Raw genomic sequence first — 12,061 nt, 5'->3', positions numbered from 1 at the left:
GTTTGACATGCATTAGTTTATGGACCCCCATTTAATGGCATATTTCTATCTCTGGGACCCCCAATTGATATTGTAAAATCAATGTTAATTTAACTCAGAGAGTGTACAAAATTGACCCGTTAGGGTCCATTGCGGGATGTAGAGCTCTCTGTATGGTGTGTTGTTGCTATGCAGTGTTCACATTGCTCCCTCAGCTGACAGATGGTCCCATCCAGCTACTCTCCGACAACAAACACACAGCGAGGACTCGCTGACAACCTGCCTCAAAAAGGGCTTCAATTTGGCCCTAGGAATGTGTTTGTGTGTGTGTGTGTGTGTGTGTGTGTGTGTGTGTGTGTGTGTGTGATAGAGAGAGAGAGGGGGGGGGGGTACTGGGGGGTGGCAAGTGTATGAGACATGTGTGTGAAATATGTGCAAGTGCACCATTTCCATCTAGTGTGTAATACTCGGCAAACACACATGGATTCTCTAAAGTAACATTGTCAGTATTCATTTAACTCTGAGAATATAAAAAAGGATCTGAAGGATTTTACTGTGTGCGTGGTGTTGTGAAACGCACGCACGCACACACGCACGCACACACTCACGCACTGAAACACAGAAACACACGCACAGAAAGAAACACATGCACACAAACACACACACATAAACACAGCAGAGGGTCAGAGTGGTTAGGGACTCATCATTCAACTTAAGTCTCCAACACAAATAATCACATCGATGGACCACATGTGTCAGCACCTGTACAGGGCCTGACAGCTGTCAATCACTCCTCTGACCTATAAACATTCCCCTGGCAGGCCCCATTATTAGATCAAACTGTATAAATATAGCTAATGCTATTAATCATTGGTTATTGACGTAACCCCCTGTTAAATTTAGACCTGGCATGAAAGAGTGGTGCTATCAGATTCCTTGGGGAGTTCGTTTAGAATGGTCTGTAGATGGTGTTTATTTTAAGAGCTGTTGGTGGTGGACATGTGGATGGCACTGCCTTGGCATCCAGACCACTTCCCCGCAAGCGCCCAGGCAGCTGCACCGGAATGTATCCTTTAGTAAGCTACCTTTTAAACCTTCTGCAATGAGCATAGCATGCGTATCTGCTTAGGGTTTTCCCAAGGCATGCCACATTGCTGGGGCTGAGCCACACATTTAGAAAACAGGTCCTGCACAGAGTGCTTAATCATCTACAGTACCTGCAATATTTTATGGACCCGAAATGGTTTTTATTTTTAGACACTTGGACACTGGGTTATGCTTTGAAACTCTGACGTTCCACATTGGTGGTATTGCTACGAGTTTCTTCCTGCTTCCTCTAATCATACTCTACACCCATGCGGCGCATGCGCTCATATACAAATGTGTAAATACTCAAACTCTGCTTCGTGTTTTCACAGTTTATCTTTGGGTTTCCCTCACCCACATATTAGCCACTAAAACAACACATAAGTAGTCGTGGTATCCTGGATGTGTGATTTTTTTTTGCTTTAAAAAAAATGTTTGCGGTCTGCTGGTTTGTAGAACTAAAGTAAATAGTAAAACGGGGCTTTCCAGCCGGCTGGGTGAAAAGAAAACCTCAATATTTGCCTCAACATTATATGAGTGCCACCCGGTAAATCCTTTCACCTATTATATGCTGTATAGGCTGTGGAGGAGTATGTTTGTCTATGGTGTGGTGTGGGCCTGTGGGGCCTCTTAAACTGCACGGCCCTGCCTGTATGTATGCTGTCACTGAACCAAGGGAAAACACATCAAACAGGCACTCCAGCACAGAACTGTAGGAAGATAGGGTTACTCCTGACATGGTGGCACTCGTCGACTGCATTGTGTTGCTACAGAAGCACACCCCTTGACCCTCAGATCATGGCTGATATACTTCTGTGTGTGTGTGTGTGTGTGTGTGTGTGTGTGTGTGTGTGTGTGTGTGTGTGTGTGTCTGTGTGTGTGTGTGTCTGTGTCTGTGTCTGTGTGTATGCGCGCGCGCAGCTTCTACATACATATTTGTAATAATTTGACCACATCACATCCACCCTCCTTTCACTCCACTGGCTCCCCATCACCTTCAGGACTGGTTTCAAGATCTCCCTTATGACCCATCAGTGCATCTACGGCAATGCCCTGTGTGTGTATATATATATATATATATGTATATATATATATATATATATATATATATATATATATATATATACAGTATATATATCAAATCAACCATTCCCCCTAGAAGACCTCTTCCTCTCACAGCAGGCAGTATTGAGCCATCAACACAGCTAGACAGACATTCAGTAGCACTTGTCTCCGATCTTTGGGATTATGTTACGACAGTGTTGGTGGAAAACCATCAGATAACTTGGGTATGCAAGAGTGGCATGTGGAATGTGTCAGTTGAGCACGGACGTGTGTAACTGTGGATGTGTGCGTGTGTGCATGCGTGTGCACGTGCTTGTGTGTGTGTGTGACATGTGTGTGCGCACATGCGTGCGTGTTACGTGCGTGTTGTGTGTGTGCGTGCGTGCGTGTTGCAGCTGTCATTAATGGATACATTTCTGTGTCTGTGTTTGTGCAGAACTGAGGTCTACTGGGACTGCCCACCACTTTGCTTACCTTCTCAACACGACCGACTACCGAATTCTCCGCATGGATGAGGATCATGACCGTATGTACGTGGGCAGCAAGGACTACATCCTCTCCCTGGATCTCCATGACATCAACAAAGACCCACTCATTGTAAGACATACTGTACCTCCATTCCATGCCTCAGCTCTGCTACGATCTCCCCAGTTCCCTTAACAGGCTGTTATTTTGGGGGAGTAGAGCCAGACCTTTTTTCAGTATGAGCAATTAGGCAGCCACCTTCAACCTGGTGCCCCTATTTAGGAAAACATTTTCATATGTCTTAAAGCTCACACAGCAGAATGTGATGCACTGTGAGCTTTCTATTTTTCTGAAGGTTTAATCAAATCAATGTTTTTCTTAATCGGCATCGGACCCAAACATCTGCCATCAGTCAGGCTCTATTTATTAGGGATGTCCCGATACACTTTTTTCATTCCCGAACCGATCCTGATAAAACAATTTCTGTGTTAGCCTATACCGATACCAGTGTTGTGATCTTTTGTTGTGTTTATCGCAATCTAGCCTGCTGTGTTTATAGCAGACTCCTCACTCAAATGTGCACTTGCAGTTTGGGCAACTCGAAAGCAAACTCCACATGCCCCAACATTTTATTTACCTGCCCATACCTGCCCTTACCCCTGTGTCGGATCGGTGGTTAGACTGGCAGTATCGGGACATCTCTAGTATCTATTTGTCATTCTGTGGCCCCCAGCTGCAGCCATCTTAGCTATCCCACCTCCAGTTAGTGTTGGAGAGCATCTCGATCAGGGTGATGAACCCCACAGGACTAATGGTACACTATAGCCTTGGTTAAATATCCCTGTGGTCGTTTGAGTCCCTCCGTGTATGCAGTGTTGTAGAATGTGTAGTGTGACGTTTGGAGGATGACCATCAAATGATCTTTGTTTCTCCTGCTTACAGCTTCACTGGCCGGTGTCCCACCAGAGAAGGATGGAGTGCATTCTAAGCGGAAAGGATACAAATGTAAGTACATCTGCATGATGGATCTGTGCCGTCTTTACCTCCATGGCTCTATATTAGCCCCTCTACGGCAAAATAAATAAATAAATAACGGATCTAAAAGCTCACAATTTCATCGCAGCGTATAGATACTAGTATTTATTTTCTTTTTTTTACCAAATATTCATCTGTTGACAAAACTGCACACCCGAATTTACGATTCAGTCCAATGGATTTGAATATACCCTGTGGAAAACCAGCAACAGAAACTTAAAATATGCACATGTCTGTAAATCCTCACAACGTTCCAAAAACATAGGTCACCATGAAAAATGATCATTGGAGGGTTTTCAGTTTAAGACGCCCATTGAAATAGTGCTCACCTGCGGGACTGTGTCTTGGCCTAGTAAAACGCTGGTTCCCTCCTGTCTAGCCAGGAGGACTGGAATGAGAGAAGCCCAATCATTTCACCCAGCTCCTCTCTGCCAGCTCAGGGACTGTAAGACCACTGGCAGACAGTTTAGTCTGACTCTGAATATATTGATGCACAGTACGTATTGTTGGTCTACTGACTACTGGTCTACTCAAGCTTTCATAATTCACACTAAACAATTAATGCAGTGGTGTAAATTACTCTAGTAAAAGTATCAATACTGCAATCTAGAAATACTAGTTGCAAGTAAAAGTCTGGAATTCAAAATGTCCTTAAAGTACCAATTGTAAAAGTACTCGTTATGTAAATGTATTTAAACCTTCTGAAAATAGCAGATCTACAAGCTCACAATGCTTTTCAAATGGCCAAGATGTATAGGGCTGAAGTAGTTACTGTACAGTATGTTTTGTAATAAGAATCAAAATCTACAAAGTAACTAGTAACAAAGGTTTTCAAATAATTGTAGTAATATTTTCCTCTGAGATGTGGTGGAGTAGAAGTAAAGGTACTGGAGATCTTCTATGATACTGAAATCAAAAAAGCCATTTCAGTGGAAGGCAGTGAAGTAATTGGTGTATTGACGGGTGCATACAACCGAACACCTTCACGGTTGTCTCCAGATTGAATAGACGTATGCAACAGCAACATGGAAGGAATACACTGCGACACACTACGTATGTCAAATTGAAGTGGGAATCTTAACGTTGAATTGTCTGAGAGTGATTGGCATTCCATATGTAAAACACAACATTCTTCAACAAGCTCTAAGAGTTGGAGGGAATTTGGGTGGAAGAATTTGATACGTTTTTTTATTACACCAAAAATCAAAAGCAAACAACTGGGAGAGCAGCAATATTGCTGGAGACAGTGTGGGTGTTGGAGTGCCAATCACTCCCATATATTTGGGCTGTGTGAGAAGAAGGTGCAGGCATTTTGGGACTGAGTTCACCAGAACCAGGAGAAAATTATGGGATATTTAACATAATTCGTGACCCCCGTAGTTTATACCTTGGACATATATCAGACAGATAGAGGACATAATAGGACATGAAGACTTATACCTGTTCAGAATATAATAGCAGCTAAGAAAGCCATCACGAGGAGATGGTTGAAAGCAGAGCCTCCTAGAGAGGAGCACTGGATGGAAATTATTGAAGAAAGAAATATATATCATGGAGAAAATGACTCATAATCTGAGGACCAAGGCGGAGCTATTTGAAAAACGTTGGGAAAAATGGCACTTATACACGAGTGAATAGTGTCTTTGTCTTTGTTGTTTTGTTTCGATTGTTGTTTGGAAAATAAAAACAAAGTTTAACAAAAAAAGAAGTAGGCCTACTGGAAATCAGAAATACTCATGTAAAGTACAAATACATACAAATGTTACTTCATGTAAATGTACTTAGTTACTTTGAACTTTGCAAGTCCCTCTGCATAAATTGTAAATTGTGTTTGCCGTTCGTTTCATGATTGTATGTATTTGTGTGTTGGCTTGTGGTTTAATCTGTGGCTTTGCCTTTCCAAGGGGGAGTGTGGCAACTTCATCCGTCTTATCGAGCCATGGAACAGGACTCATCTGTACGTCTGTGGGACAGGAGCTTACAACCCTGTCTGTACCTATGTGAACCGTGGACGCAAATCTCAGGTTAGCATCCAATACTGATGCAAGGTTAAAGAGTGTGACCTTCATGTCACATCACACACACACTGTACAATGTTGGATTAGTTACCGTAATAATATTTACTTCATACACATTATCATTTCATTTGGATGTGACTCTCTTTCCTACTCCCCTCTTTCGTTCTCTTCACTCTCACCGAGGCCTGATTTATACTCGGCTGCGTGTGAAAGCAGCAGATCCACAAGCCCACAATGCATCGCAGCATGACACGTTGATAGCTTGTGGGTCTGCTATAGCTCTATTTCCCGTGCACAACACCAGCACGCAACTAATTATAAATCTACCTTCACTGACTTTTCTCCCTTCTTCTGACACCCCATCAACCAAGTCACCTTACGGCAGGTTAATTTCACAATGATTTCCCTCTATCATTAAGTATGTTCATGATCCTACGTCTCTAGCCTCCTCCTCGCCCCAGGCAGCCAGCAGAGCTTAACCGGCACACAGCTGTCGTCCCCAGTGCACTGTTACACTACTCTGTTTAGTCTCACTCTTTAACAGGACCTCTTGAGTTTCCTTCGCTGAGCCAGGCATCACCACCTCCCCATGCATGCCCCCCTCACACACTTTTTAGCACTCCCTTCCGTCCCCGCACAGCAAGCCCCTCATCTTTAAATACCACACTTATTCACTAATGGTGATCATGGGACTTTTTAAAAACGGGGGATAAATACAAAAGTTAATTTCCCACAAAAGCGTTCCCGCGAGAATGTGGTGCAGCATGGACGACCTGCAATAGCTGGCGTGCCTTGTGCCACTTTGTTGTTGCATATGGTTTTTATATAAACCATTTACTAATGAAGGGCTCCATCCATCCACCCACCCACCCACCCATCCATCCATCCGTCCGTCCATCCATCCACCCACCCACCCATCCATCCACCCACCCACCCACCCACCCATCCATCCATCCATCCATCCATCCATCCATCCAGGCAACCTAGGCCACCTGCCCGCCAGCATCTCTAGTAACATGATGTTGGGTAATAATTGGGTACAGGTGGAATGTTCCACTTCTCGGTGGAATGTTCCACTTCTCGTCTATTAATGAAAGGGCAAAGGGCTGTTATTGTCTCTGTCATATTCATTGAACAAACAGGTCTGACTTGTCCCACAAGCCTGCTTAAGTAAGATAAGTGTGAGAGAACAGACGTGAAAGGATATTTCCACACCCACACAGATATATAGGTCAACCCACCTCATCTCCTAACCTAAACATAACCACAAGCACGGGAGCAGACGTTAGTCCGACATGTGGATGAATGTCGGACTAATGCCCTGTCTGAAAAGCATCCACCTCCCATATAAAGCACATACTGTATAGTACAGACATATATCCGTAGCTTGCTTTGTTCATATTAATTGAAGACATCAGCCTTGATGTCATTTGGATTGGTTGCCACCGTAGTCAAGGCGTCCCTTGGATGTATTTTCTTACCTTGGACACAATTCCCATAAAATCTTGAAGTGGATGAAGTAAGAAAATCTGTGATTATATTGACTCAATCACAGGACAGAGAGCTAATGTTGCTCCTGCAACGTGTGGTTGAATGGACCGATATGCTGTCCCTACATCTCTGTCTGTATATTTCCTCACACAAACGTGGAAAGGGCAATGATAGCATGCAAAACGCACATAGCCAATGTGGACGCCGACGGACTTGCTCCCAATGTGCGCTTTGCTCCCTCAGTTGCGTAACGTCCAGACTGTGTTGCTGTCTCCTGTTCCAGACTGCCATGCACCTGCAGATGCCCCTGGCCGGCGGGAGGGCTAGCCGCGCAGCCGAAAACACAGCCGTGCACGAGACACTTGGACTAAAGGTGGGACGTGGGGCCCTGTCGGCCCTGGAGCCCCTGCCTATAGGCTAGTGGCCCTCCGTTCTCGGAGCACCGGCATGCTACCGTCTGTCTGTGTCTGACATCATCGTTTTTTTGAACCACCATCATCGCCGTTGTCGTTGACATTCATCATCTGTTTAACCACGACCTGCTGTAAATACGCCATTGACCACCAAGTCCCCGGGGCTCTATACTACGTCCGCTCCTTCTTTCCCGCTACACCAAATATTTTTGCCAAAAATAGCAATCTACAAACTCACAACACGATGCGTTGCTGCACCGAGTTGAGCTTGTATAGCTCTGCTGTTTTCGACAAATGTTTGCCCCAGAATAGGGACCCCAGGGTTCCTGTGGTTACAACCAAGCATGCGTCCGTCCTGGACAGTCGTTGTGATAATTAATGTCAGCTTGCATCACCTTTAGTTCAGGTCCTTTTCTTTCCTCTTCACTTTCATCTCTCATTGTCTCTTATGTTCTTTTTGTGTAAGCCTGCTTGGTTTTGTGCTTCACAATTGTTGTCACTTACTCGGCATTGCATGGAAAGTTAGTAATCAACTGAGCCATAGACAAGTGTCACACCTGTGATTGGTAGCACAAACCCCCTTAAGATTTCACTTAAGGTATAAAATTCCTTAAGGTATAAAAGTCCTTCTAAGCTAGTCATTAGAGCTTTTTGGAATCTCACCTTAAAGAAATACTTTGCTGATTTGTTCGTTGGAGATCAATAATATAGCGTACGGAATCTACACCTGATGATGTGAAATGACACAATTGTCGTCATTGTTTCGTGGCGTCAACTTTTTGCATAGACATATTACGCAGAGAAGACATAGGGTATTTTGCCATCTACACTATTATTATTATTGATCTCCACAACGTTGGGATTTAGGTTAAAAATCTGCCACAATCATATCCTGAATGTCATATACAGTGCAGAATCAAGACAGCAGTACAGTATGTGTTGCACCCTGCACTCCCGTACCCCTCCGCCCGCTCCACCCTGTATAGGAATGTGGTCCGGCCTCTCCCACACACGGGTGGCAGGGCTAGACTGCATCTCCAACTCCCACAGCAGGCCCTGTTGGCTCAAAGCAAACATCACCCATTTGCAGTAGTAGAAGAGCAGCCACAGATACAGAGCCAAGCATTCAGTGTTTGAGTTCTGCAACCCCTTCACAAAACATATGCAGAGATATTAATGGACAATTGTGTCAATCTGATAAGGAATATAGTCAATCATGCATCACTAATAAAAGATTACATTTTAAAGGAAGTGAGGGGAGTTTAAAACAAGTTCAGAAGAAGGTCTTACCCCCTTGAGGTATCTGATTGTTTATGACCTTTGGAATGTTGATACATGTCAACATTTGGCATGGCTAGGAGCCAGCTGCCAACACTTTCATATTATGGAACAGTGATTTTAATCAAACGTGAGAGGAGATTCATACAAGGGTGCATGCCATGACAATCTGATGGGGAATTGTTTGGCAGAAGGCCTCCCTCTCTCTCTTCTGTGGGTGTTGACAGATGAGGATAGGGTCTCTCTCCCTCTCTCTCACACTTTTTAACCCCAAAACCCAATGAGAGTGAGATGAGTGGGATTGGATACGCACTGATCTGCGCAATGATACTACTGGACAAGTCAACACATGTCAATGATTGTTCCCACTTATCCATATCCTCAATGAACCTGCCTGTCACCTTCCAGTGCATGCATGCAGATTTTGCCACGAGCAGGGAGCATCAGTCATCCCCAGCCAGCCTCCATCCGAGGCTTGTTTTCACTGCCCTGGATTACAGGTGTCATCAGTGCGTTTTCACAGCCATAGGCACCACGAGTCTGAGAGATATTTGGCATGCAGCTTGTTATGCAAAGACGAGCAGCCGCCCACGCCCCCTACCCTTGACACATTGTTTTCTGCATCGGAGTGGCATGTACAGGGATTACAGATCCTCCGGTTCGCCCTGCATGTATTTTTCTGTGTGAAGGCACGCTCATTATTCTAATACTTCATCCTCCATCAGGCCTTATAGGTCCCACAGGAGGCAGGGCAAGCGTGCGCGCTGCCTCATTCTCCCTACGCTGGGGGAATCGCGATGACAAGACGAGGAGCTCTGGATTTATTACCGTTTCTTATATGATTCTTTCCATTTTCAGGAATACATCTTCCACTTGGAACCGGGCAAAGTGGATTCTGGGAAGGGAAAGTGCTCTTATGACCCGAAGCTCAACAGCGTGTCGGCTTTGATCAGTGAGTATCATTTGGGTCTGGTCACATGACTTAAGTGGGGCCAGGGAGCAGTGCAGAGAGGGTGGTGAGGTCCAGCCTGCTTCCTCATCATTGCACCAATGGACCCTGCAGCGTGATCCCTTGTGGATTCATTGTCTTCTTAATATGGCCACCTCCCCTAACCACAAATTAATAGCCATATTTTTGGCACACTTAAAACAAAACAAAAAATGTTATTGCCAGAGAGACCAAGCCAACTGTCTATCCCATTCTGTGCGTATTTCCCACGGGATAGATTGCAATGGAATGTTCTTTGCAGCCTGGTCATAAAATCATGCGGGATCTTTCCTTGTTAGGGTTAAAATGAAGGTGGTCATAGACTAGTGGGATCACATTTCATAAGTTTAGCTCCTGTGACATGCAGAACATACCAAACGACTCACCACCCTTTGTTATCATCATAAGAAAAGAATAATTCTCGCATGTATTGCCATATCTGCAGTTCTGCACAGTATCGGTCTACTGCATTCAAAATAAAGATGCCATAAATAGGCAACAAGTTGGGTGCTGATACAGTCGACTCTCATCAACTATCCTCAAGGTCAGTTAGTCAGACACAGTTGCCGCCAGTGAAATGTGATCCTCTTCCTGTGGGGTCAGATGGTGGGTGTAAATCACCAGCACTACTTTCCCCACATTAGCACAGTGCCAATAACTGACCTGTATGGAGCCGATCCTCACATCCAAGAGGAATCTGTCCCTCTCGTCCACTCGTGGGCATCACCGATTGGACACTGATAGAGATCAAGAGTCCTCGGCCGCAGTGACAGAGATAACATGGACTGCTGTGCTAAAATCACATATCTACTGCACAATCTCACAGCACAATTTGAGCTTGTATATCAGCTATTTCTTATTTTCCAACATTTTGAGAATGATTACATTTAGCGTTTTTTTTACCTTTAAAAAAAAAAGATTTAATCTCTCATTTTCCAAACTGTGAATGTGGGTATCTTGTTTCAACACTGAAAGACCACACAGATACTACACATCCATATTACTAACCCTAACCCACATACAAATCTCCATATTGTCACATCTAAGAACATCATTCATGGGTTAAGCCTTGACCAAACAGGATTGTATGCATCTACGTAATTGTGGTCGTATCCCCCTGTCCAAACGCCTACTGTCTTCTGAACCCCCCATGGAGTTGTCTCTCTCCTGGCTGACAATCCTCATGCTGTGACACCTGCTCACAGACGAGGCCTTTACAGCAACTGGAGGGCAGACAGCCAGGCTACCTACTGCTTAACAAGGCTGTGCATGTGAATCTATGTGTAGTGTGCATGTTTATGTGTGGGTGTGCATGTGTGCTACACTGTACATTTTTAAGTGTGCTACATTGTAAAATAATAAAAAATAATTTATTAATTTTTCAAGACATTGATATTTTGCTTTATATATTTCCTACAACAGGATGTCTAGTCACTGAATGTATTCCACAGACTTGTGTCTAAAACACATGTTGATGATTGATGAGTGCTGGAATTGAAAGGTCTGCAATATTAGCTGCTAGAACGCTGCCAGAAGGGGTTCTTCTTGAAAGAAGACCCCTGGTCTTTTGTGCCAAGGGTGCGGTTGCGGTTGGAATAAAGTCTGATCTATCTCTCTCACTTAGATGGTGAACTCTACGCTGGGGTCTACATTGACTTCATGGGAACAGACTCTGCCATTTTTCGTACTCTGGGGAAACAGACTGCCATGCGAACAGACCAGTACAACTCCAGATGGTTGAATGGTAAATTTTCTGAATCCAAATGACCAATACAGTCCAATTTAGACAGCATTCTTTTAAGACATATCCAAAATATGATCAGGAGACAGGAGCTAAACTCTGTTGTACGTACATGTAGTATAGCTGAAACATAACAGTTAATATAATGTTTTGTATCTCAATTAGATACCATGTTTATCACCAAAGGGAAATCATCTTATATTTGCATCACACATGTGAAGATCCAGCCAGGGTCAGCCACAGAATGGCGACTCTTGGAGCTTGTTAGCCATTCATTGTTTGCTGAAGGGCAGAGATGGAACTTAAACCCTATGCTTAGACGCCTGCTAATGTATACAGTACATTTATTGCAGATTGTATATGTTTAGAAATCCTTAAGTAATGGCCCCAATAAACAGGAAATGAAGACAGTTTATAAAATGACCTCAGACAAATATTACAGACCCATATCCTTTTCACCACCTAATCTTTGTTCCTTTCCCTCACCCCAGATCCCTCTTTT

The 12,061-nt window shown here is 44.0% G+C and overlaps 1 protein-coding gene across 4 annotated transcripts in view; it reads left to right on the top strand.

Annotated features, from left to right (window-relative positions):
• The window catches only part of sema3fb (sema domain, immunoglobulin domain (Ig), short basic domain, secreted, (semaphorin) 3Fb), a 67,618-nt gene that overhangs the window by 38,504 nt on the left and 17,053 nt on the right, over positions 1-12,061 (top strand). For 2 of the 4 annotated variants that reach the window (XM_080792632.1, XM_080792631.1), the window contains exons 3-9: positions 2,567-2,727; positions 3,538-3,600; positions 5,535-5,654; positions 7,423-7,512; positions 9,689-9,782; positions 11,443-11,562; positions 12,051-12,061. The exon at positions 12,051-12,061 is cut by the window's right edge and continues 129 nt beyond it. In XM_080792632.1, coding sequence (XP_080648758.1) covers positions 2,567-2,727; positions 3,538-3,600; positions 5,535-5,654; positions 7,423-7,512; positions 9,689-9,782; positions 11,443-11,562; positions 12,051-12,061 — 659 coding nt within the window. The remainder of the gene's footprint in view (positions 1-2,566; positions 2,728-3,537; positions 3,601-5,534; positions 5,655-7,422; positions 7,513-9,688; positions 9,783-11,442; positions 11,563-12,050) is intronic. The other 2 variants (XM_080792634.1, XM_080792633.1) reach the window with 1 other exon arrangement.

This window comes from Protomyctophum bolini, assembly GCF_963924005.1.
Source record: "Protomyctophum bolini genome assembly, chromosome: 2".
Classification (NCBI taxonomy): Eukaryota; Metazoa; Chordata; class Actinopteri; order Myctophiformes; family Myctophidae; genus Protomyctophum; species Protomyctophum bolini.
Note: the sequence above shows the minus strand (reverse complement) of the source record. Positions and strands in the feature narration are given on the sequence as shown.